This window comes from Beta vulgaris, chromosome 6 (assembly GCF_026745355.1).
Source record: "Beta vulgaris subsp. vulgaris cultivar EL10 chromosome 6, EL10.2, whole genome shotgun sequence".
NCBI lineage: Eukaryota > Viridiplantae > Streptophyta > Magnoliopsida > Caryophyllales > Amaranthaceae > Beta > Beta vulgaris.
This window is the reverse complement of record NC_079207.1, coordinates 57,248,136-57,275,989: the sequence shown is the minus strand read 5'-3', so window position 1 is coordinate 57,275,989 and position 27,854 is coordinate 57,248,136. Positions and strand designations below refer to the sequence as shown.

Below are 27,854 nucleotides of genomic sequence, written 5' to 3'. Positions count from 1 at the left end.
CCTAATAATAATAGTAATAATAATGAGTAAAGCTATAATAAACAAAATAATATATAGAAACAACAACAACAACAATAATAATAATAATAATAATAATAATAATAATAATACTTAATAGTAATGATATATATTTAAATAATAATAATAATCATAATAATAATCATAATAATAATAAGAGTAATTAGTAAAATAAATTATACAACAATAATAATATTTAACAAAATAATTATAAAAGAATGGAGCTGAACTGAACTGAACCGAACTGAACTTATTGGAGCTGAACTGAACTGAACTGAACTGAACTTATTGGAGCTGAACTGAACTGAACTGAACTGAACTGAAAATAAGCTGGGGAGAATAGGCTCTTAACCACTTGAAATTTTATTTTAGGTGCTCCCCAAACACAACTAATCATTTTAGCACATAAACTATGTTAGCACCTTATCATTTAAGGTAGCTAAAATGCTTTCTCTAACAGAGCCAATATATTATCTCTTTTAGCATATAGAAATTCTTATTTGTATCGATCTCTATTCTATTTTCTTCTTAATCCTTGTACACACCCAAACATGAGGAGTACTAAAAGTCAAAGGGTGAATTATAAAATACTCATCTAATAATTCAGCATTCTAAAAAAGAACCACTGTTATCTTCACGTCCTTACCCTTATAAAACACGGTTTTCAGTTACAAATCAAAAACATTCTACAACTATCAAATTAAACATGGGAAGAAGACACTCACTTATAAACATCTTCCTCTCTATTTTTTCACTCTTCTCTCTCGTCCTCCTCCCTACATCACACGCGCTGCCCCTATCAACGAACTCTCGATGGATCGTCGATGCGAAGGGGCAGCGCGTAAAGTTAGCGTGCGTAACGTGGGCATCACACCTAGAGTTGGTGGTGGCAGAAGGACTAAACAAACAGCCAGTTGATGTAATATCAAAGAAGATAAAAGAGTTGGGATTTAATTGTGTTAGGCTAACTTGGCCTATTTATTTGGCCAGTAATGAATCTTTGGCTTCTCTAACTGTAAGACAATCTTTTCTCAATGCTGGTCTTTCTGCGTCCGTTATTGCTGAGTTACAAGCTAACAATCCCTCCATTGTTGATCTCTCTCTCATTAATGCTTTCCAGGTAATTATTGTTCCCTTTATTTAAAATTGGGCCAGATTAAATTAATTACTCCTTATTTAACTCTTTAAGTACAACTCATTTATGTGCTATCCACTTAAAGGTTTAAATGCTCTTTGCACTAAAACAAAAACAATGTTTTAAATACTCTCTTGCACATCCATCGAGTAAATGAATACTCCCTCCATTTTAAAATATGGGTAATGTTATATGTAGCCCTAAATGAAAACAGTTTAAGAATTTAAGATATATTTTTACATAAACTTAGGTAATAAATGCTTGATTTAATATTTTATTTTCATTTTAAGCACCTTATACATAGCCCTATGTATATCATTTTCCTTAAAATATAAGGCATTTACATTTTTCGAACATTTGCTTTGATCACAAATATCTCTCATAATATGATAATAAAAATTATGAAAATTATAACGTTGGATTCGTCATGAAAAATACTATAACATCAATTTTTAAATTTTTTTATCCACATAATTTGAGAGTAATTAACGATCAAAGTTCGACCTCGAACATCGTGCGTGACTTATATATTTTACATCTTTGATTAAACTGATCAACTAAAGTGAATCAGCTTATCATATCAATGTGGATGGAGTCAAAATCTTGTGTTACACTTTTTATGTATTACTTATGTGCCACTTTTTTATTATTAATTATTTCCTTTGTTTTAAACTATAAGGTATTTTAGCTGAAAAATGTGTTTTATAATATAAAGCATTCTAAAATACCAATGTAAAATTAAATAAAACTTCATACTATTAATATAAAATTATAGGTTATTTTGTATTATCAATACAATCAATTCTTATTATCTATGCGAATCTAACTAGAACTAACTAAATTCTTAATACGTGTAACAGTGATTTATATGCCTTATAATTTAAAACGGATGGAGTAATAATCACTGGCGGATCATTGTTAGAGCTTGTGTGGCCTGGCCCCCCTTATTTTATAAGATAAAAGAACTCCCTTGCATCATAACGTATGAAAAGCAAAGTTGGCACATTGGCAATTGCATTGAATGCAAAGGAACCTTTCATATTTAGGTTCAAGATTTGAACCCAGTTGACAACAAAGTTTAATGCATTTTTTTCTACTTTTCACATTCTCTTATTTCTTCATTTCAAATGCCTTTTTTGTTTTTCTTTTACTCCCTATGTCTTTGGCCATCTATTGTTACTAACCTCTTTTTTTTCTTTTCCAATTACAATAACTACTTTTTTCCTTCAAATTATTCCTAGAAACCATAAAAAATAAGGGTAATTCACCTGCTTTTGTTTGAAAGCAATATTTTATATAAGGTAGTTTTTTGAAAAAAATAATTTAAAAGATAGTTTTTTTAAAAAAAATTGGTTATAAAAGATTGTTTTTTTGAAATTTTTCCTTATAAATTTTACAGTTAATTTTTAATATGTTCATTCGACCTCTGTAAAATAGTTACTCAAAATCCATCACTGGTAATAATATTGCTATGATCCATCAGTTTTTAATTAAAATTTAAAAACACATTATAATCTATCAATTAAAATAAGTACGTAGCACACAAATAATACACAAAATGTGAATCGATTAACAAAAAAAAAATCTACATGTCAAATAAAGGTTTAATGGTAATCAACCCTTTTTGACAACGTACTCCCACCATTTTTTAATTAATTTACCATTTGGTTTATTACGGTTTGTAAAACATACGCTTATTCGTTAGAATGTTTAATTATGAAGTATCTATATCTATATAAATATGTTAAAAGGCGTGCATAACAACGTCGATACGCCACGTGGCACCCTCCTCCTGCCACCGGAATTTTGCCACGTGTCTGTTGACAAACAAAGTCAAGTGGTCATTGTTTAAAAAATAAATATGCTGAAACTTGGGCTCGAACCCCTAACCTTATGTAAGGGTTTTCAAAGAATCACCATCTGATCTAACGTCTCTTAGTGATCCATGTTTCCACAAAATTACAAATATATGTTGTAATTAGTTAATGTTATTAAACATATCCCTTGCATCCTTAAAAATAAATAAATTTGCAGTTAATTATGTATGCATGATACCATTTGAAAATAAGTCTGTATTAAATTAAATATAGGCCTAGGCCGCATGTAATATATTGAGAAGCGTTCATTAGAATGTATATGTGCCATGTGTCACCATCCCTTATTGAGTAACATTCTATCTACGTCTTTCTCATATAGTAAAAAAATAAAAAAATAGCATACGTGAACATTCGAACCCACAACCTCAAGTATGAAAGAAAGAGATACAACCATCACTCCACTATAATATTATTGCTTATTAATCAAAAGTAATGATGATATATGAAAAGAAAACTTTCGAAATCCATATAATGAATGACATAACTTTTAAATGAGTATGAGATGACTTATTTAACTACTACTTAATTGTAGCACAGAAAAACCTCAAGGCAGCGCCCGGGCCTAAACACTAGTTATATACTAAAAAGTAGTTGATATATCAAAGCAATGTCTCCTACAAGAATGTTTAATCTTATTTCGTCTACTTTTTGTTATTTGATACATTATTTTTTACATAGTTTGTAAGGCATTTTTTAATCTTTAATATCTCTTATTCTTTTTAAGTAAAAAATTGTGAAAATTTGATATTGTAAATCTATATATCGAGATGAATCAAACAAGACCACATCTAACTACATTTTCATTTATAATATAATCAAGATAATTGGTCAAAGTTGGTAGTTTCATGATTTTTTAATATATAATGTAGCAAATAAAAAAACAGAGAGAATATGTACATGTATTAATAAAACAAACTAGTATTTAGGCCAGTCCGTTGTCACGGATTGGTATTGTTTTTCGACTTTGATATGCATTTTTTTCCATTCCCATTAAAATATATTAAGGGAAATTCAACATTTAAAAGGTACAAATATAATAATGTGGACTCAAAGCATGGTTAAAAGTTGGTTGAGATGGTAATTGTGTCATGTATAATATCAAGAGGTCACAAGTTCAAATCTTGTTACAAGCTAATTTTACATTTGTTAATTGACATGACTTATATACATATTGGACAGTTCTTGTACAGTAACAGAGGTGTCACATAACGTGTATACATTGTTGTTGTAACCTAAGGGAACACTCAAGAAGGGGGGGGGGGGGGTTGAATTGAGTGGTGAAATCTAGTCGATTTTCGCAAAAATCCTTTCACAGCTCAGTGCCAGGCTCTGAGCTGAACACTCGAAAATTACTAATTTGCGTTTTTGCGAATAATAAACTTAAAAGATATTAGATTTGACACAAGATATAACGTGGTTCAATCTCACCTCTGAGATCTACGTCCACAAGAAACAAAAACTCTTTTATTTCTTTGAATCCTAGAATATCAAACTCTTGATACAATACGATTCCCCTCACTACTAACCCTAGTAATGACTCCCAACACTTAACTCTAAGTGTTAACACTCTTTATAATGTAAAAGTTACAAAAAGAACGATCCTCAAAGATGTGCTTCTTAGTCAAGCAAATAGAGGACAATTACAATTGTGAAATAGTAACTTAAACCTAACAGCTCAGTGCTATGCTCAGTGCCAAGGAAATAGTTTTCAGCTTTTTAATTAGACTCGATTTTTCTCTCTGAAAACGTGAGATTTAAAAGTAAATTCTGATTCCCTTTTATAGGCTTGGTTAGGACGAAAATCACTTAAAAATATCTTTATCTTTTAATCCTTGATTTAAGGATAAACTTTATCTTTTTCTATCTTTTATCTTTTAACAAACAAAAGATAAGTTTTCCATCTAGATTTTCTTTTTCAACTCAAAGTCTGTTATATCTAAAAATTATTTTTCAAATCCTTTTTAGAAAATCAGAAAACAGTTTTAATAAAACTCAATTTTATAAAAATCTTTTTATTAAAAACACGTTTTATTCAAAACGATTTTTTATCAAAATCTTTTTCAAAAAATCGTTTTATATAAAAACACGGTTTATAAAATCTTTTATCAAAACTTGTTTTTATCAAAATCTTTTCAATACACGTTTTTATCAAAATCTTTTATAAAACTTGTTTTTATTAAAATCTTTTCAATACACGTTTTTATCAAAATCTTTTATAAAACTTGTTTTTATTAAAATCTTTTTAGAAAATCTTTTTCTTTAAAAACTCGTTTTCCTAATCCCTTTTGATTTCTGATTTTGAAAACTTATTTCCCTTTTATATAGAAATATAATTTTAATATAATTATTTACTTTCTTAACTCAAAGAAGATAATAATTATATTAACTTTATATTTCTATATTGAGCACCTTGCATATTACTAAGCATATTACATTTTAATCTAAAGTTACTATTCTAAGAAATTATAAACTCGAACTTCATTCTTGATTCTTCTTTTCTTCAAAGTCTTCGTTTATCAATTTCTTTCTTCATGCATCTGTTGCAACTGTTACATACTTTCATGCTATAACATATTATATTAATTTTCATCATCAAAACATAACATGTGCATAAAACATAACATGTACATGCACAACAATTGTCACACACGTTTTTTTAATATATTTGTACAAATATGATTAGAGTTCATAAAATTTCACTTTAAAACAACAAAAGGTACGGTAAAGGTAATAAATGGTGTAGCACATAAGTGGAACTGGTTTTCATGAAGAACTATTTTTTTGTCCAGGCCATGCCACGAGTCAATTATAATCGTCAAAAGTATTATTATTCGTAAATTTCATAATTGATACTATTAGCTTTTGTATATATATTTTGTCGAGTGCGAGATTTGAAAATGAATGTTATGACATGATAAGTTGTTCAAAAAAACTTCTAAAGAATTGGAGATAATAAAAATAATTTCAATGAAGTTTGGGTAGTAAAAGAATGTTAATATAGTAAAGGGTTAAAGATCAAAAAGATTGTCTACATGTTTTTATAAATACATATAATTATAAGAATTTATTATTTTTTACTTTGAGACATTAAACATTGATATTGTAGTGGATTAGTGGTTAAACTCTCACATTTCATTTTAAAGGTCATGTGTCAGAATCCTAGTAACTACACTTTTTTTTACATTGAGATTATAAACATGTGTATTAGAAATTTAATAAGAATGTCACATAATATCATTCTTTTAATATAAACACCTTTTAATATATTTGTATAGATGGATGTAGTAGTGAAAATACGTAACACTTAATAAAGAAAGTGAGTGAAATGAAAAAAAGAAAGTGGTCCTATAATTATTGTCAAATAAATCAAAGGAATACTATAACAATATAATTTGATGTGTACATCTCAATAATGTGCTGGCTAAATTGGTTTTGCTTAGAAGGACGATTATGAAAGAGGTTACCATATTTTGACACTATAAATGTCATGTAATTAAAATCCCTAATAAGCATCTGGTTTAGGGGCCATCATGATCACTCATCACTTTTTGCATCTATCCTAACACTTTTCCTATTGGGGAACTGAAATTAAATACAGATAACTCTCCTCTCCTATACAGCAATATAAATACAACCTAGTGTTAACATGGTGTGAGAAGCCAGAAGGCTTAACTAACTATATATACGCAAATTGAACCATCAAAAAAAAAAACTATACGCAAATTGTCTACATTAGTAAAGGTTGTACTAATCCATCATAATTAAGGATATACCAAAATTTTATCACCAAACAATCTTTAAAAAACTAGACAATTATTTTACTCTTCCCGTTCTTCAATCTTACTCTCTCCGTTTCAAAATATAAGACATTCACGCTTTACGAGAATTTGCTTTGACCATAAATATCTCTCATAATATGATATATAAAAATTAGAAAACTTATACCGTTGAATACGTCATGAAAAATACTATAATAATATTAATTTTTTAAATTTTTTATCCACGTAAATTGAGATTAATTAACGGTCAAAGTTCGACCTCGAGAATCGTGCGTGCCTTATATTTTGAAACAAATGGGGTAGTTAAGAGTATTTGAAACCATTGTCAGATTAAGCTTTTGATTGGGTTGGTCCTTTGACATGGTATTAGAGTCCATGTGACATAAAGGTCACGGGTTCAAATCTCATCCACTCCCCTCTTGTGGAATAATTAGCGTCAGACACAAGGAGCTTAGATTTTTGGTTGAGTTGGTCCTTTGACAGATTAGAATTGTAATTTTTTTTTTTCCTGAACATACTAAAATTGTACGTATGAATAATGTTATACTTTCCTGAAATTGATGCAGGCAGTTGTGTCAAGCCTAGCTAAAAACAATGTGATGGTAATACTGGATAATCATGTAAGTAAACCAGGGTGGTGTTGCAGTTATTCTGATGGTAATGGCTTCTTTGGTGACAAATATTTCAACCCTGATCTTTGGATTAAAGGCTTGACTAAAATGGCAACTCTTTTCCGAAACAATCCATTTGTTGTTGGTATGAGTTTAAGGAACGAACTTCGTGGACCTAAGCAGAACGCTAATGATTGGTATAGGTAAATCTACAATTAATATCGTTGCTATTACAAATTAACGTACTCCTTTCTACATGACTAAATTACATCCATATTAGATGTTAATCGTGATCAATCATATTAATTTTCGATCAAAGAGGATGTCATCCTAATGTATTTCAAGTAATTATAGTAAAACCTGGTCATATTAATCGTTTGGCTGTTATGTGCACAACAGAGATAGCTTAACATAAAGCATGTAGACCTGCTTTGCATGTGTAATATATTCATCATTCATGCATAGGTTAATAAGACGCTAAATATTTGAAATACTATTAATTTAGCTCTTCAACAAAGTAATAGCTTAAGAATGGTGTTACCTTAACTTTCATGGCTATTGGCTGACAATTTACTATATGTATGTTTGCTGAAATGTCTAAATGAAGGTACATGCAAAGAGGCGCTGAAGCAGTACATGAAGCCAACCCGAATGTACTAGTGATCCTCTCCGGCCTGAGCTTCGACACAAACTTAAGCTTCCTCCGCGAACAACCAGTATCTCTTAGCTTCACTGGGAAAATAGTTTTCGAGGTCCATAAGTATTCGTTCGCAGACACATTCGAATGGGAGACTAAGAACCCAAATGAAGCTTGTGGGAAAATGATGAGTGATCTTATGAAAATGTCGGGATTTTTGCTTGATCAAGGCTTTCCTTTGTTTGTAGGTGAGTGGGGGATAAATCTGGTGAAACAATCTGAGAGTGAGCAAAAGTACTTGAATTGTTTCCTTGCTTGGGCTGTTGAACATGACTTAGATTGGGCGTTATGGACTTTGGTTGGGAGCTATACTTTCAAAAGTGGTGTGGTTGGGAGCAGCGAGTATTTTGGATTGCTAAATGAGAATTGGACTCAAGTTCGTGATAAAACTTTCTTACAAAGGATTTCTGTCATCCAATCCCCTCTTCAAGGTAACCTTATCTTTAGTGCAACCTATCAAAATGGGCTTTGGTTTTTCTTCTAGTCGTACAACTTGTTAGCTTTTAACTGTTAAAATGTTCATTGCTAGAGGTTAGAAGTCATGTTCTTTTAACAAATATTGTTAGCTAAACATAACTACTGTTAGATATAATATGAGCATAAACCATTTAAATTTATAGGAAGGTGAAAACTATTATTCATATATTTTATAATAGTATGTTTAGTTATGAGTTTCGAACGTAGATAAAAATGTTATTATTATGAAAATTGTGTTATTTGTCGAAATTGTTGATTTGTCACAATACCACTTTCCCTGTGGCATGATCTTTTTGTTTTTGGTCTAAGTATTGGATTTAACAGTGTAGTCTGTCAAATGCAGGTCCCGGGATACCATATTACAATAAACACAAGATAATATTTCACCCGTCCACAGGACTTTGCATCCTAAAAAATACAGTGATGGGAGTGGAGCTTGGAAATTGCTCAGAATCAAACCATTGGAGCTACACAGCCAATAATATCCTAGAGATTAAGGGGTCATATCTATGCTTACAAGCTCAAGGTCTGAACCGCCCGACGAGGCTCAGCATTATATGTCCCGGAAGAGGTACGGATTGGACACCAATCTCAGACTCAAAGCTACTCCTCGCCGCCACATTGAGCAACAATACTACAGCTTGCTTAGATGTGGATTCTCATAACAATCTTATTACAACTACTTGTAAGTGCACAAGTAACGACAACAAGTGCGATCCTGGGAGCCAGTGGTTTAAGGTTGCTGATGCTTTTGATAAACAACTACATTAAAATTGTTGCAGAGTACATCCTATGATGCAATATAAATTTCCCAGAACAATAATAGTAGTACGTTGCTCTTGGCATAAAGCCATAAAATTACATGCTTGAAAATGGCATAATATTTATAAGAAAAATATAGTCACCAATCTCAAGTTTGGGGCCTCTCCATACTCATCTCAGATGTTATTAGAAGTATGAATTATCTCATGTTTAGTAATATCCTTCTCATTTTGGTCCATAACAACTTATACCTGTACCAATGTTAGATTTTGCTTTTTTGTTGGGTCCAAATTCCTTCACTTACTCTCACACAATTTTTTTATTTCATAACACTATCTACCAACAATCCAGTATTGCCGATGAAATTTATATCTTTTTATTTAATAACACTATCTACCAAAATAAAAAAAATTGTCCACACGTAATATGAAATTGTATATTTTTATTTCAAAATATCATCTACAAATAATACAATATTGTGTTTTCAAGCCCGGTTCCGCCTATTGAGATAAACTGTGCTGAAGTGCTCGCAATTTATCGTGCCATACAAATATCATCACATTGTGACTCGTTAAAAAACCAGGCCATAGTAGTTGAATCCGACTCTTCAAACGCGGTCATGTGGTGTAACGCAGACTCGGGAGGGCCATGGAACTTATGTTTTCAACTCAATTTCATTAGAAGTGCAAGAAAGGGAGGCCAAATTCTGGAAATTATCCACAAAGGAAGAGCCACCAATGCTGTAGCCGACACATTAGCAAAACAAGGCTTGCGGAGGGATGCGGAATTTTTAGCTTGGTTGTAGCTCCTCTCATATATCTCATCTCAAATGTTGTTTTAATCCCTCACCTTGGGATAGTTTCTTGGATTTGAATGTAACTGATGTCTTGTAATGTTGGAAAAGCGATAAATACAATCCATTAAAATTATCAAAAAAAAAAATACAATATTGCCCACGCATAACATGAAGTTTGCTTGAGAATAGATTGAGTATTACACTAAAAAAATATTAAAAGAAGCATCACAAACTAAAAAGAAAAACTTGGAAAACATCTAAAAATCTTCAAGACCACCCAAGAATTTCTTATCTCCAGATCCACATGCGCCGGGCCAGTGACTTAAGAATCACATACGTATACGGTACACCATATTACCATCCACGGCGCAACTACAAACAATGGATCCTAAAGACCTAAACCCAACCTAGACCCTTTCACACCCACTCCCATTATAAGGTACTAGGTCAACATTTTTCAGTAATGGATCGAAGTTACATTTGGGCTCCGTTTGGTAGGGCGTAAAACATTTTCAGTGTAAAATGATTTTCATGGAAAACAATTTACAATGGAAAACACAATTCCAAAATTAGTTTTCCGTTGTTTGGTTCGATGTAAGAAAAATGATGAAATGAAAGGAAAATGAAAGGGAAAGTAAGGAGGTAGTGAGAAGAGTATACAAGAGAGATAAGGAAAATAGTTTTCCCTTCATTTTGAAAGGAAAATGGTTTTCCATCATTGGGAGAGTAATTTTACCCCAAGGGAAAATGGTTTTACACTCTTTTGCCAACCAAACAATGTAAAACAGAAAATAGAGGAAAACAGTTTTCCGGGAAAACGTTTTACGCCCTACCAAACAGAGCCTTGGTCTAAATGTTTGTGGGTTAGGTCTGGAACCGCCTTAAATTCAACCCATGAACCCAATCACCCATCTATATTTTTCTGCAAAGAATATTGCATAAACTCAAAAATGCAATTTACAACTTGCACACCAAACCTAAGTCTCTATTCTCTAAGAAGTAGGAAATAAATTATGAAGCTAGTGGAGAAAAGACTAGGAAATGAAATATTTTTGATATTCTTGTCATTCACTGAAGTATATATGAACTTATATAAGCATCAAAGCAACTCAAATGATACAAAAGAAGTACTTGTTAGCAATTTTGCAAAATACTTAGCTAGTTACTTAACCATTGGAGCATAAAATGAAATTTTGCTTTGCTAAACAAATTGGCTTAGCCAAAATGTTGGGTCCCACTTAGCTTTTCAATAAATGATAATTTATATATAAAAAAAAAAGAAAAAGATGATTATGGGACCTATCTAAGCAACAAAATAGTTTAGCTAAGCCACTAAAGGGAAGTTGGCTAAAGATAGAATTAGCTAAAGTTATTATTTTAACCAAGTATGTTGAGCAGTTCATTGTTGCTCAAGAAGGAAAGAAATAAATAAGAGTGAAGGAATGAGAGACAATTGCGGCGCAGCTTTTCTATGTCATTGATTGATATATTAAAATAGACAACCTAGTACTATTTATATTGTTTACCTCAATCCCTAGAAAGATATTTTCACTATATGACAAAATAGTTAAAGGCTATTACATAAGCTGGACTAATATATCATGGGCTGAATATGTGGACATATGGACCACCATATTTCATCACTCCCCCTCAAGCTTGGAGTGGTGAGGAAGAACTCCTAGCTTGGACAGATGACCTTGATGCTTGTCCACAGGTAGACTCTTGGTTAAGATGTCAGCTAGTTGATTGTGTGTAGAAACATACACAGGTTTGATGAGACCTTGAGATACTTTATCTCTTACAAAGTGGCAGTCTACCTCCACGTGTTTCGTCCTCTCATGATAGACTGGGTTCACAGCAATGGATAAGGCAACTTGATTGTCACACTTCAAGGCCACTGGTGAGAGAGAGGAAATGCCAAGATCTTTAAGCAAATGAGTGAGCCATGTTACTTCACATGTAGTGAGTGCCATTGCTCTATACTCAACTTCAGCACTGGACCTAGCAACAACTTGCTGCTTCTTGGTTTTCCAAGAAATGAGAGAATCACCTAACAAGATGCAAAAACCAGTGATGGATTTCCTAGAGTTAGGACACCCAGCCCAGTCACTATCAGTATAGGCTGTGAGTATAGCAGCAGATTTTGCAGCTAGTAGGATCCCTTGTCCTGGATTGGCAATGAGATATCTCAATACCCTTTTTGCAGCTTGCATGTGTACAGTTGTAGGTCTCTGCATGAACTGACTAAGAATGTGAACAGTGAAGGCTATATCTGGTCTTGTAATAGTCAGATAGATGAGTTTTCCCACCAAGCGCTGATACTCTGTAGGACTAGGAAGAACATCACCTATTGTATGTGTCAAATTGAGGTGAGGATCCATGGGCAGCTTGAGTGGCTTGGCATCTTGAAGATTATATTCTTTGAGAAGATCCATGACATACTTCCTTTGTGATAGGAAGATGCCTTGAGAAGATCTATTCACTTCAATGCCTAAGAAGTAGCTTAAGTGTCCAAGATCTTTCATGTGAAACTGAGAAGCAAGGAATTGCTTGACTTGTGTAATAAGGTTAGAGTCATTTCCAGCAATCAATAGGTCATCTACATAGCATAGCACAGTCACAATGCTTTGTTGTTGCTTGGGAACAAATAGAGAGTAATCAGCTTTGGATTGAGCAAATCCAAAACTAATTAAAGCAGCAGAGAGTTTTGCAAACCATTGCCTTGGGGCCTGTTTGAGCCCATACAAAGACTTTTGCAGCTTGCACACAATGTTAGGATTAGCTTGGATGTAAGATTTCTCCCCCTGACCAACAACCATAGGTACCCCTGGCCCTGAGTAACCAGCAGGTATCTTCATATACACATCTTCCACCAAATCACCATGAAGAAATGCATTCTTCACATCCATTTGGTGTACACCCCAGTTTTCCATGGAGGCAACAACCAAGAGGGATCTGACAGTAGTCATCTTGGCTACTGGAGCAAAGGTTTGCTCATAATCAATTCCTTCCCTTTGTCTACATCCCAGCACTACTAGTCTTGCTTTATGTCTCTCTACAGTTCCATCAGGTTGAAACTTAGTCTTAAACACCCATTTAAATCCTATTGTTCTCTTTCCAGGAGGAAGTGTGGTGAGTTGCCATGTCTTATTGGATTCCAGAGCTTCTAGCTCTTGATTCATAGCTTTCACCCACTCACTCTTCATCACTGCTGTTTTGAATGAAGTAGGTTCCTCCACACTTGCTGTTTGTGCCTGAAATGCAAAGAACTTTGAGTGAACAGCAAGGTTAGCTACATTAGCAATGTGAGAAGGTGGCGTATCTCCCTTGTTTCTGCTTTGCAGGGTGGTGTGATAATCCTTAAGCCAGGCTGGGGCTTTAACTGTTCTAGAGGATTGCCTTAGGTTCATGTCAGCTGTGGTAGTTTGTTGTGGTTGAGCTATTTCAGGAACTGTGGAATCAGGTTCAGTAAGTGCAGGTTCAGTAGGTGCAGGTTCAGTAGTTGGTAGTGTTGTTGTGGTGTTTGGTTCAGGGTCATCCATTATATCAGGTTCATTCTCATCTGAAATAAAGTTAGTTTGATCATTTGTAGGTCTTGTGTTTGAGGGCATGAACACAGGTTGTGGATGAAAATAAGTGGTTTGGCTGAATTTGTTACATGGGAAAACATGCTCATAGAACTTCACATGTCTGGACACAAAGGTTTGTTTGGTTGTGAGAGTTAAGAGCTTGTACCCTCTCTGATTGCTTGGGTACCCTAGAAACAAGCAGGGAATGCCTCTTGCTTGAAATTTATCTTGAATTCTGGAAGGATTGTTTGCCATGACAAGACACCCAAATGATCTAAGGTGAGTGTAGTTAGGTTTTTTGTGAAAGAGTTTTTCAAATGGTGTGAGTTTCCCTATAACAGAATTAGGCAACCTATTAATGAGATACACTGTTGTTAGTACACAATCACCCCAGTAACACAGTGGCAAACCAGCTTGCATTCTCAATGCCCTTGCCATCTCTAACACATTTCTGTGTTTTCTCTCCAGTCTTCCATTTTGTTGTGGTGTATCCACACAGGAAGTCTGATGAATAATCCCTTGTTCACCAAAAAATTTCTTACATTCTCCTTCCTTGAACTCCAGGGCATTGTCTGATCTCACAATTTTTTATGGCCACACCAAAATGATTCACCAAAAAATTACTAAACAGCTTCATAGCACTTAGAGCATCAGATTTCAGAGCAAGCAAATACACCCAAGTAGCTCTTGAGTAATCATCCACAATAGTGAGAAAGTATCTCAACTTTTCTCTTGTGTTCACCTTGTATGGTCCCCAAATATCAATATGAACAAGTTCAAATGGCATGCATGCAATTGAATCACTCAGAGAATAAGGCAATTTAGTAAACTTTGCCATAGGACAAGTTAAACAAACATCATCAGTTTCAACACAAGTATTTGAAATACATTCAATCATTCTCAACTTGTTCATTGGTGCATGCCCTAGTCTATTGTGCCACAACACATAGTCATTTTTCTTGCTAACTACATGATTTACATTAGATTTGTTTACACTTCTTTTAGCACCAGAAATTTTCTTAAGTTCACTATGCACCTTCTTCAGTGGTATGTTCAGCAGGTAATACAAACCACTCTGAGCCTTCCCAATTCCTCTAATTATCTGAGAAACTGAGTCCTGGATGACACAAAATGCAGGATAAAATGTTACTTTACACTTATCTTGCTTCACAAGTTTGTTTACAGATAACAAATTGTGTCTGAACTCAGGCACACACAACACGTTCTCCAACTTCAAATCATTTTCCAATTTCACATTTCCAGTGTGAGTAATCAAGGCAGTTTTTCCATTTGGCAAATTTATTTCAGGTCTGATTTTGGTTTCTTTAATATTAGACATCAGGCCTTGATCACAAGTCATATGATCAGATGCTCCTGAGTCTATAATCCAAGCAATTGCATTACCAAAAGCTGAAAAACATGTCACCATACCTGCAAATGAGTGGTCAATCTCTTCCTCAGTCTCAGGCCCTGATTTTGAGGTCATAGGAATGGAAGGCAGCAACTTGAGAAGTTGTTCAAGCTGTTGTGGAGTGATCAAGCTGGATCCTCCTTCATTTTGACTCTGAGCATTTGCTACTGTTCTGTTCCCTTTAGGCTTGTTCCATCTTCTATTGGCATTTGAAGATGTTTCTTCTCTGTTAGAGTACCTGCTCTGCTTCTTATTCCTAGGATGTCCCTTAGGGAACCCTATCACATGCCAGCATGCTTCAGATGCGTGATTCTTCCCCCCACACACTGAACAACATCCTTCAGGTCCTCCTCCTTTGCTGAACATTGCTGAACTTTCAATGCTCAGCTTAGAGATATTCAGTATCTCTCTCTGGGATTCCTCCTGCTGGAGAGAGGAACAAGCTGTCTCCACATAAGGTAAAGGAGACTGCATCAGTAGCTGGCTTCTTTGGGCACTGAAGTCTTCATCTAACCCATTCAAGAACTGGAACAATTGCTGCTCTTCTTTCTGAGTCTGCAAAGCTTCAACAAATGCAGTGATTTCTGCTGTGACTTTTGTGATAGGTGGTAGCTGGTTCAGTGACTCAAGCTCCTCCCACATCCCTTTCATCTTTGTGTAGTAGTCATTCACAGATGAGCCACTTTGTTTTGTTTCATAACACCCTTTACTCAACCTGTATTTAGTTGAGCCATTTGTTAGGCAAAACCTTCTCTCCAGGTGAATCCATATCTCTCTAGCAGTATCTAGGTACAGTATGGACTTCTTAATCTGTTCAGACACAGATCCATGGATCCAAGCAATCACAATATGATTACAAGTATCCCACTGATCTTGTTTCAGAGTATCTTCCTTGTCTCTTGTTATCACACCAGTGACAAACCCCAGTTTCCTTTTGGAAGCAAGGCTGATTTCCATTGACCTTCTCCATGGTCTGTAATCAGATGCACCTTGCAACTTCTCTACAGAAACGGAGTTTGGACCATCTGATGGATGAATATACAAGGGGTTTTGTATGTCTGAAAGACTTACTTTTTCCTTACCACCAGCCATTTACAGCAAGGTTTCAAACTTTTAACTTAAGATATGAAGGTAGAGAGGTTTAGAATGTTGGTTAAGCTTCTGTTCCGCAATTTCTTCTCATTGGTCGCACATCCAGCTCTGATACCATGTTGAGCAGTTCATTGTTGCTCAAGAAGGAAAGAAATGAATAAGAGTGAAGGAATGAGAGACAATTGCGGCGCAGCTTTTCTATGTCATTGATTGATATATTAAAATAGACAACCTAGTACTATTTATATTGTTTACATCAATCCCTAGAAAGATATTTTCACTATATGACAAAACAGTAAAAGGCTATTACATAAGCTGGACTAATATATCATGGGCTGAATATGTGGACATATGGACCACCATATTTCATCAAAGTATTATTTTAACGAACCATTAAAGTTGCTCTCATTGATATGAGCATTTTTCAATACTCTGGTGAAGTTAATGATCGTGCTTACCACTTACTTTGTTATCTATGTTGAACAATTCAGCGACAAAAAAAGATTAAGGCTCTGTTTGGTAGGGTGTTTTTCCCGGAAAACTGTTTTTCCTCTATTTTTAATTTTACATTGTTTGGTTGGCAAAAGAGTGTAAAACTATTTTTCCTTGGGGTAAAATTACTCTCCCAATGATGGAAAACCATTTTCCTTTCAAAATGAAGAGAAAACTATTTTTCGTATCTCTCTTGTACACTCCTCTCACTACCTCTGTACTTTCCCTTTCATTTTCCTTTCATTTCATCATTTTTCTTATATCGAACCAAACAACGAAAAACTAATTTTAGAATTGTGTTTTCCGTTGTAAATTGTTTTCCATGAAAATCATTTTACACTGAAAATGTTTTCGCCCTACCAAACGGATCATAATACAAAAAGGATGAATAGGCGATTAAATAAGTAATTTAAGGACTCGTTTCAGATTCCAAAAACGCTAGACTCATGTCTGAGTAATGGTCTAGATTTTATGGAGTGGAACCGATGGATCCAGGCAGATCTTGGTCAAACTAAGCACACCCCGAATCCGACCTATTGCCATTTCCGGTGCCAACTAAAGGCAAACGTAAAATACGAGAGAAATCTCTACTTAAAATCTCAAATGCGCAAAATCCATACAATATCAATTTGTTACAATGAAGCAACATGATAGGGCTCTTTTACTGCAGTCTAAACTACCGAAGAATTAAGCGACATGAGAAAGACAGGCAGCTATAAAAAGAAAGGGAAATGTAGTAATCCATTATCATCTTTTTGTCCGCATAGGAGTGACTAAGTTTCACAGAACACAACAGTATTCCGCTATGAACTCGGATATCAGCATCTGCATTTAGATTTAGATGAAACATGTTGCAATCACAAATACAAATACACGACTGACCAAAACCATCATTCTTCTTCCATTGCTTCACCTCCCTCAGCCACTTGAAGACTCAACGATGTAACCTTTGTTGAAAGGACCTCTGCAAACACAACAATAATAGAATATATAGTTTAGCTTATATAAAGAGACACAACTAAAAAATAAATCTTATCAAAATATATACTGGTAATGTAGCAATACAGATAAAAAGCATAACTTTTAGCACAAACCAAAAAAACTTCATAACATCCATATAATTCTACGCACCATCACTATATGGAATACGGTAAAAAAAAAAAACATTTCTGAATCACATTGTCCCTAGATACAAAACAGAATATAGTCAAACAATTTAAACCATGTAATATGAACTTCAGGATACCTATTTGAACATACGACCAAAATATTATGATGGTCAGTAGAAGATGAGGTAAAAGTTGGCAGAAATGAAAGAATTAGATGGACTTGAGTACTTCACCTGTAGCCTTAGTAAATGAATAGCCCTTTGCACTTGTGTAGGTACGAGGGTTTGGTAGCACATGATTTCTTAGATAATCTACATTTCCCTGTGAAAGCAACAAGAAATAAATATAGATGAATAAATAACAACTTATAAGCCTGATACTGAGGCAGACAAAAGCAGTAGGATGTCACAAGATACAGGGAGCAAAACATATTGACAATTGTAGGTAGAGATGAACAGACCTTTGTTATGACACATACATCCACATTGCTTCCACTTCCCAAATCATTGAAAATACCAGAGGAGATTGCCTCACATACTATTTTAATTCCTTCCTCCCTCTGCATGCACAAGAAAAAATGTAGGCATTCTCTTTAAGGAACGCAATAAAGAAAGCTCAAACAAAAACTGACAAAAAAGCAGCCTAAATCACTTTAATTAGTTAAGTATCCACATCCACGACTGTCCAGCATCTGATATCAAGCTTTTCCAAGAACGATAATATAATTCTACTGATGCATAAAAGACCAACACAGTAATCTTTAGGCTAAATTTCAAGCACATCCAAGTTTAATGCCAGCTTACAGAGAGTCCTTCACGGTATTTTGACTCAAAGACGGACATTGCAGCAAGAGAACCTGATCCCATTGTAGCAAAAGGAAGTGTGTCTGTTGATCCATGAGGGTATATCTGCGCAGTAAAATTATAAGCGACTGATAACCAACAGTAGATAGCTATATTCTTCATTCACAATAAGCTGAGAAATTTCTCACAGTGTGAAGATGTGGTCCAGACACATCAACTCCACCTAGCACCAGCGCCGCGGAGACATGTCCTTGATGCCTTGACCACAGAATTAAGTTGGTGTTAGGAGATCAACTTTGAACTAGTTGCATGAGCATATATATAAAACTTACTTTTGTTACAAAAGAAGTCACAATCTTACCTAAAAAGATGAGACTTCAGAAGAGAAAGAGCTGTAATAACCCTTGACTCACGGCTAGTGTGATACCTGTGAAGTTTTAGCTGGGAACTAACCATGTCTACATACATGAACACCAGAGCGATGTAAGACTAACGTAGTCAATATGAATAAGCCAGATATCAGAAAAATGGAGTGTATCCATGTTGTTTTCTTTTTTCCTTGTAGACAGATGAAAAAATTTATAAACAAGGGACAAATAATCTAGAAAACAAAGTACAGTGGCCAGAAAAACATTTAAGAAAACTACCCTTTGCTTCACTGAAATAGCTGATAGCAAATGTTTGCAGATTCATCGAATACAAAGTTGTAATTAGAAGTTAAACAATCAGAAAATTGTTTTGTTTCGTCACCAAATTTGACTTCTGGCAAAGTAATTTAGCCCTAATCGATTTCAAAGTGTTAAAATTCACAGCTTCTGTAAAAGATCATGTGACCTACCCCCCCCCCCTGTATGGAACACTTTCAATGTGTGTCATGGACTCATGGAAGATAAATTACATAGGGAACTTCAAGATCCAAGAAAATTCGGTAATCTAAGAATCAACTTCATCAACTCTATCATGTAGCTCAGAGTTCCATACTCAGACTACATGCACCAAAACAATGCCTAGCCTAGAATCATCATCTGTAAAATTCAAGCAGCTCACAAATATATTAAAAACCATAGCACAAAGTTTATGCCTAATATGTTGATTCCACATCAAAATAATGGTTTCATAGGAATTTTATCATTAATGTTCATTTAATGCAAATAAAATTTGCCATAAACTGCTTTTTGTTATCACTTTTGCCAATCAAAAACTCCCTTTGCAGACCTATTGGTATTAATAATACTACCCTTAGTGAGATTCCGGTGGGTGGTGGGTTTAGTGACTAGACAATGTTTATGCATCACTAGAAAAAATTAAATATCTTCCATCCTTTTCATTTACCATGTCTAATTAAACAACAATGCCAAGCCTTAATCCCCAAAAAAGATGTAGTCCAAATGCATGAACCAACCAATTCTCTCTTGTAGCCATTTATAAAGATCATCTTCCTCCATTTAATTTATCAGCAAACCCATGTTGCTAATAAATTTTTGACTCCATCCGAGTAATCTTTGGTCTTACTCATCTTCTTCTAAATTCCCATAATTTCAATCTTAACTTACCAGTCCACAATTTGGTCAATGTCGCACATGCTAAAACCAACCTAGCCAATCATCCTTATATTTTCCTCAATATCTACAAGACTACAACTCAAAGCTTCTTCCATCTCAATATACGTATATGCTACACACATTTTCTCAATAGGGTCCTTACCAAATGCCCGATGTAATAGTTTTAAAAGGCAGGAGGTGCAACGAGTCCCTGGAGCCTAAGCGTGAGGTGCAAGGACAAAGGCGCATCTCATAAGTGAGGCACATCTTTATTTTGATTTTGATTTTTTCTTTTGCGGTTCTAAAACAACGCCGATGTTCTGATCCATAACAAATAACGGTATTCTAGCTGGCCTTCTATACAATTTATACTTTAACCTTATAGGTAAGCTACAGTCACACAACATCTTAGTTGCAATCCATTTAATCCACCCACACTTACAATCATTGATTCAAAAAAAAAAAAAAGTTTCATACCCTCACCTTAGAAACCTACCTACTCTACTCCCCTTACCTACTCATTCATCTACTCCCCTTTCTACATGAGATCCATTCTCTCACATAATTGGCTATAAGGATCAAGCACCTGTTATATACATAAAAAAACTTCCCTCATACTTCAAAGCTTCTTACCCACTAAAATTCTACAAGGTCTCCCCTCCACACAATTTATTTCCATTCACCATGCATGCTGATGCAAATCCTTTGTATTCTGTATAGGCCATAAGCATGTTCGCCACAACTGATTCTATATATGTGATGTAGCTCATGCAAGATATACAGAAGTATACAGAACAACTTATTATAATTAAACCCACTCAAGAACAAGGTAGCACCAATACGGATATGGGGACGGATACGGATACGGGACGGAAAACAGAAAAATCAAAATTTCTAAAAATGGGTACGGCTTAGATTCGGAATATATATATATATATATATATATATATATATATATATATATATATATATATAGAGAGAGAGAGAGAGAGAGGCAAGATCACATGAGAATGATCCTTACATGAGAAATGAGAATGAATCTCAACCACATGATTGGTTTAGAGTTACAACACTTATTCATTAGAGTTATATCCTTCTTAAAAAATTTGAATTCAAAAAAAATATATTTTTTTTTTGAATTTTTTTTTCAAATATTTTGTTTTTGGAGTTACATCACTTATTCGTAAAAGTTATAGCATGTAAAATTTATTCTCATTTCTCATATAAGTATGCATTCTCATATGAACTCACTTCTATATATATATATATATATATATATATATATATATATATATATATATATATATATATATATATATATATAATGAATAATATTACAATAATTTTTCATACATATAATCTCCAAAAAAAATGGTGCAAAAAACATTAAACGAAATATAGATAAAAATTTATAGTTTCTATGGGGTTATAAAGCTAAAAGTTACAGATGATTAGGTTCAAATAAAAACATAAAAGAAAGAAAGAAACACATAAAATGAACTAGAGAGTCAAAGGGCTGCAAACTTGCAGCGCACTATAGGCTATGGCTACAAAAAAAAAAAAAAAAGTGTTGGACAGTTGTATCAGCATTGTCCCCTATTTCACGTGCCTAAAGTCCTCAACCCTTCCCCTCCCCTTTCCCCACATTCAAACCAAAACAAAGAAAAGGTAAACCAGTAGATAACTAGACATTTCCCGATGAATCCCACCGGCATATAGCTAACGGGTGGGATGCAGCGATAAAGCCGACATTAACGGAGCGAAGACGATATTAACGCACTGTGGGGTACGTCATAAAGCTTCTAACCCCGTCCCGCTGCTTTCTCTAGCCGTCCACAACTACAACTACACCGGTCGTCTCCAAGTTCCAGATACGACTTGACGTATTTTTGCCGTATCTGTCCCGTCCCCAACTCGTACCCGTCCCAGGTACGAGATACGGCAGGTGAGAGAAGTACCCGTGCTTCATAGCTCAAGAAGGGAATTACCCTCATCCCTTTGAAAATAGTCTCCTTGATCTATTTGGTAAACTGTCACAAACATCAACACTCACAAAACTAAGCTCTATCACTTGGTGCCAAAACCTATTTTTATTACCAAGTGCTCCTAGTTCTCAGCATTTGAATTATATTGAGATGAGTTGATCATTTGGTAGCGTATGTTGCCACAAAAAATTCCGCTACATCTTGACAAAGGTCTAACCTTCAAACAAACTCAGAAAAACTACGAAATATAGGACTGCGCTCTTCCACTTGGTGTCAAAATCTGTTTTGATTACAAAGTGCGCCTAGTTCTCAATCTTTGAATTTAATTGACATGAGTTGATCATTTAATGGCTTCAATTGCTAAAAACATCTCACTAGATTTTCGCAGAGGTCTAAACATTTCACTACATTTTCAGAGGTGTAACCTTCAAACAAACTCTGACTCAGGAAAAACTACAAAACACAGGACTGCGCTCTTCCACTTGGTGTCAGAATCTGTTCTGATTACAAAGTGTGCCTAGTCCTCAATATTTTAATTTAATTGAGATGAGTTGATCATTTGATGGCTTAGATTGCCAGAAACATCTCAATAGATTTTCACAGAGGTCTAACCTTCAAACAGACTCTGACTTGGAAAAGAAAAAATACCGAATATAGGTTCTCAAACAGCAAATGACAGTCACAATTGTTACTATCATGACGGGGATTCTTATTACAATCTTATCCCTTGAGGGTTGAGGAGTAAAATATTAAAGTCAATTTGAGTAAATTAACATTCTTTTGTTATTTATAATGGGTTAAACCCCATCTTACCAGAAAATATGACTAAGAACTTAAAAATGTTCTTTACATTTTATTAAAAAACCTACAAATCAACACCATCATTCTACCTATAGATTTGTCCAAAAGGCAATGTTTGCTATTCCAACAAGTCCCAAACAAATTTTCTTGAAGCATGCGCATTGAAATTCATGGATCTTCAATTCTTAAGCAATATTCTTATATTGAAACAATTGAGGAGGGAGATATATCTTGACACACTACAGGCAAGGCCAAAGAGGAACACAGCAGTTCTAACTTAGCCACATGAAAAAAAAGGGTGCTCACCAGTTACTGCCTCGGTATCAGCTGCAGTCCCTGCACCACAGCAGTAAATGTTTGGTGCCATGTAATGAATCTTTTCACAATTCTTGTCAGCAACAATTGGGCCTTCCGTTGCTCTTGTATCAGCTCCAAGAATGACACCGTCCTAATTAGATTGGCCACGATTTGTCAAAGTTTGTTAGCACAATGCAGTTAACCATCACGTATGCTTCAACAAAATAATCAAAATTAATACTTGATCATAATGAAGTTTTATAGTAATATCCCATTACAAGTTCATATGAGACAACGGTTATTTATCAGAACGAAGAAGTACAGGTTCCATGGCACAAGGCATAATAAACCATAAATCAGGCAAGTCATTCGGACAAGAAAACAAACTAGAGAGAAGTAAAGTCATCCTTGATTAGTCCTTATCCATAACACAGGCTCATTTAAGTAAAACATTGTCCCAAGGAAGCCAATCTCACTAGGTCGTCACTCTTCATATAAATCACTCTATCTTAATTCAAACAGCTTCTTCATTTATACTAAGTAAACCCGTATTGTTTGACTAAATCTCGTTTACGTCCGCAAATCAGGCCATTCAAACTAATTAGCACTGCTTACAACAACATCAAATTAAGTTGATGTAGCTCATGAAAAATACCTTCATTCACAATTCAAATCCCTGATGGATAATTGAAACATGATTATGATGAAGATTCACATAAACCAATGACTAGAATAGTACCAAAATGCTCTAAAACATTCCAATTAACAAAGTTTATTGCCTCACACATTCTTAACAGATCATCAAAGCAAAAAAAACAAAAAAAACAACAAAACCTGCGATCAAAATTCAATACAAAAAACAATACAACTGATTATAAGTAAGATTAAGTAGAGAAATTTGCAATTAATACCTCGAAAACGAGTCCGACAATAGTGGTACCAGTTTTGAGAAAAGTTGGAGCTTTAAGTCCCGTTTTCAACAACATTTCATTTCTTTTGCACAAATCGAAGCTAAATCCACCTTTTGCCGGAACTTCAAATGGCGCATTCGTCATCTTTTCTATCTCTTCTGAAAAAATCGCAATTCGCTAAAACCCTAAATCAAAGAACAAAAGAAAGCAAATCTCAGAAATTAATCCACTGAAAAGGAAGAATATTGATGAAGCATGAATTTGATACTTACCGAATGTGAGGGTGATGTAGTGAAGATCTAATGCAAAAGAAGAAAGAGTGAGGATTTGAAGAAGAAAACTAATGGGAAACTTTTTGTTGTTTTTAATTAAGGTGAAAAAGTGAGGAACTTGGAGAAGAAGAAATCGGATTCATGGCTTTTGGCATTTTTTTTTTGGTTTTCCTCTTGACGGGAATAATTTTTGGCCCAATATGTAAAAGGCCCAGAGTCTGCTTAGTCGACAAACTAACTAAATGAAATGGGCTTTCATAAGACTTGTGCGTAGGTAACTAGGTATTGTGATGGGTCGGATTTTGGACTGGATTTATGAGATTTGTTTATCTTTATACTGATTGCTTCAATTTTATTTTATCGATTTTTATTCGGGATTTTCAGATTGAATTAGATCGACCTTTTAACTTTTTGTTGAATCTGGACAATTTGTTAAGTTCCTTTGTAAAATGGATTGCTTATATAACAACTCACCTTTGATTAGCTTTATGTGCTCAGAATCGAACTTGTTAGCGTTATTGGTTTTTAAGGTGTCTTTCATTATATTATGAGGTTATTAAACATTACTTTTACTCCCTACATTTTATAATATAGTTCTTATTTTTTTCCTTTTTACGGGAAAAGGAGAATCGAGAGAGGAGTAGGATTCTCAAAATAAAAAAATTTAATAAAGTACTTTTGTTTTGGAACTATTTGTTTTTTTTCTTCCAAAAAATCAAAATGCGGTAAATTTTCTTTGGAATGGTACATAGCTATAAATAGGAGCACATATTTTAAGAGAAAGATAGGAATATTTTTGGAGAATTTATGTAAAAATTGAGGATAAGTTAATCTAAACAAATTGATAGAAAATAAACTAGGTAGAATATAAAGTTTGGGATACCCAAAATGAAATACAAGCACTATATTATGTAATGGAGGGAGTACAATTTATTCGTAAATCAAATCAAGTAAAAGTTAAATTATGGGTAGATCCAAGTTTAGATACTTGATTTGCAGCCTCTTCCTGAATTCTTTTTTTTATTTTTGGTAGAAAGAGGAGATTTAATTACTAAAAGAATCTATTACAGTTTTTTGGGATTCTGTATGGGAATCCAGGTTAGTAACGTTGCTACAACATTGACGATCAATAATATAAATATATATTCATACAATCGGGGGACGGGTCGACAAAATACAAATGATAATGAGTCCATTCATTCTCCCCTTAGCAGTCTTAGCGATATGGTCCGCGAACTTGTTCGCTCCTCTTCCTTCATAGATGATCCTAGCGCCTGGCATTTCATGGGGCAATACCCTACATAAATCAAGAGTAGAAGCTATATTGTTGTTAATAGAATGATCACTATGCATGGCCGTAACCATCGTACTGCAATCCAACGTGAATATATTAAAAAGGGAAAACTTTGTTAGTTGGGTTAAATCTTTATTCATTATATCGCCAATTCTCCATATACGTTTTACCTTTTGTAGTCCTACAAGGTTTTATTTATAAAGGTAAAGAAAAGAAGGTTAGGAGAACCTACTCTCGAGGGGAGCTTCGACCTTATCGTTTACAAGGATAGAGTAAAGAACTGACTGAGTACAATTTTCAATACAAAAAACTTAGAATCTATGAGGTGGCCGACATTTGCAATCCAATCAGCTGCTTTATTTGCTTCACGGTAGACATGCCTAATAATCCATGAAGAGAAAGAGCGAAGAGAAGTATGAATATTCTGGATTATGTGAGCGATCTACCAAAGGAGGGACCAGATGCCTTAGATAGAATGGATAACCACTAGGTTATCTCCTTCGATGTGTAGATGAGTAATAGTATTTTGAATAGCTAGTCATACTCCATGCTGAAGGGTCGTAGCTTCTGCCACCGAGATGAAGACGTTCCAAGGTTTAAGGCTACGACTTTGAAGAGGTTGGTCTTGGAATCTCTAATGATAAACCCTATTGCTGTTGAAGAATCACGAACGGAGCCGTCGAAGTTGAGTTTAAAGAATGGAGATGAAGGAGGCTCCCAAGCTACCAAGATGGAAGAAGGATACTTGGGAGTGGAGTGGTGGAGGGGAGAGTGGGAAAAGGGGAGCTAGAGGAATAACAATAATCAATTGCATTACTAAAGACTCCATTCTGAGAATAGAAATTTAGCTTTGTGAAGAATCCTATAAACATCGAGAGAGTCGTTATGAAAGATTATATTGTTTCTTTATTTCCAAATACTCCAAATGAGGAAGATAAATTTAGTAGTGTAGTCTTTATTCCAATCTACTCCCTCTGTTTCCTAAAGATCTTCCCACTTACTGTTCCTACAGATTCCAAGGAAAATCAAGTTATGTGGGGCATGGTGTGAGTAAAGTAGGAGAGAGAAAGGGGTTAAGATAAATAAACAAATAAAAAGGGTTAAAAAGTAGGAGAGAGAAAGGGAGTAAAATTGAATTAATAATGTGATGGTGGACCATATGATAGTGACATGAGAGGGTAAATAGGGAAATTTGTTTTGCCAAATAAGGAATAAAGCAAAAGAGGGAAGATCTTTTGGAAACACCCTTAAACGGAAAGAGGGAAGATCTTTAGGAAACGGAGGGAGTATATTAGAAATAGTATCTAATAAAGAATCATTAGTTAAGGTATGGGGCAACCAATCGTTAAAGTATTTAAGCTGCTAAAGAGGAAGAAGCTTGGAACAGTTTCCAAAGAGATGATTTATGGATTCCTCATGAGAGGTACAAAGGGCATAGTGACTAAAAGAGATGATATTTCTTTCTGCAAGAGTTGCTCAAACCTCATGACTATTATGGTAGATTTGCCATAGGAAAATCTTTAGCTTTGGTAGGAGATCGAGATTCCAAATCCAACGATGGGGTCATTTTCTTTATTAGGGGGAAGGTTGTTGTAATCCCCCACAATTTTAAAGGATTTTATAAATATATTTAAGGCTTTATATATTTATATTTAGACTCAAATGAGTTTGGAAAATGATTTGACTATTTAAAAAGTTTGACTATTTTAAAAGTCAAATGAAATTATTTTTCATGGCTTAATAAAATTGAAAATATTTTAATTAAGCATGTTTTGATAAAAGTTTTAAATATTAAAGTATATTGAAAAAGAAGTTTAATGGAATCGAAAATCCTAAAAGGATAAAAAGGAAAAGAGTCATGTTGATGATTAAAGTCCTAAGTTGTTCATCTTATTAGTCATCAAATCTCATTAAACCTTATCTCTTTTCCTAAGCCCAAAAAGGGAAGCCTTTATATAAATATCCTAAAACCCAATTATTTTGTCTCACACAATTATTTTCTCCACAAATCACGTCATTCACTTCTCCTTTCTTCCTTCGACTTTTTCTCTCTCCTCTTTGTGCGTCGTTTCTTTCGGTTTTCTCTCTCAAATCTCGTTTCTTCTTCTTCAAGTAACGTTTCTTC

The 27,854-nt window shown here is 34.3% G+C and overlaps 2 protein-coding genes across 3 annotated transcripts; one reads left to right on the top strand and one right to left on the bottom strand.

Moving 5' to 3' along the window:
* The first annotated feature begins 688 nt into the window (after nucleotides 1-688).
* Nucleotides 689-9,630, top strand: LOC104897212 (glycosyl hydrolase 5 family protein-like). The gene is made up of 4 exons (XM_048637521.2): nucleotides 689-1,138; nucleotides 7,376-7,623; nucleotides 8,028-8,548; nucleotides 8,938-9,630. The coding sequence occupies exons 1-4, from the start codon at nucleotides 725-727 to the stop codon at nucleotides 9,363-9,365; spliced, it is 1,611 nt and encodes a 536-aa protein (XP_048493478.1). The 5' UTR covers nucleotides 689-724; the 3' UTR covers nucleotides 9,366-9,630.
* Nucleotides 9,631-17,289: 7,659 nt separating this feature from the next.
* Nucleotides 17,290-24,606, bottom strand: LOC104897308 (proteasome subunit beta type-7-A). Of its 2 annotated transcripts, none has more exons than XM_048637488.1 (9): nucleotides 24,436-24,606; nucleotides 24,164-24,321; nucleotides 23,262-23,403; nucleotides 18,990-19,086; nucleotides 18,817-18,886; nucleotides 18,629-18,733; nucleotides 18,286-18,384; nucleotides 18,059-18,146; nucleotides 17,290-17,680 (listed from the first exon to the last, which is right to left on the bottom strand). In XM_048637488.1, exons 2-9 carry the CDS (start codon nucleotides 24,305-24,307, stop codon nucleotides 17,607-17,609), a joined length of 819 nt encoding a protein of 272 aa, XP_048493445.1. In that variant the 5' UTR covers nucleotides 24,308-24,321; nucleotides 24,436-24,606; the 3' UTR covers nucleotides 17,290-17,606. The 2 variants fall into 2 exon arrangements, with proteins under 2 accessions (XP_048493445.1, XP_019105928.2); XM_019250383.2 differs by having other exon boundaries at nucleotides 24,164-24,348; nucleotides 24,436-24,605.
* Nucleotides 24,607-27,854: the final 3,248 nt, after the last annotated feature.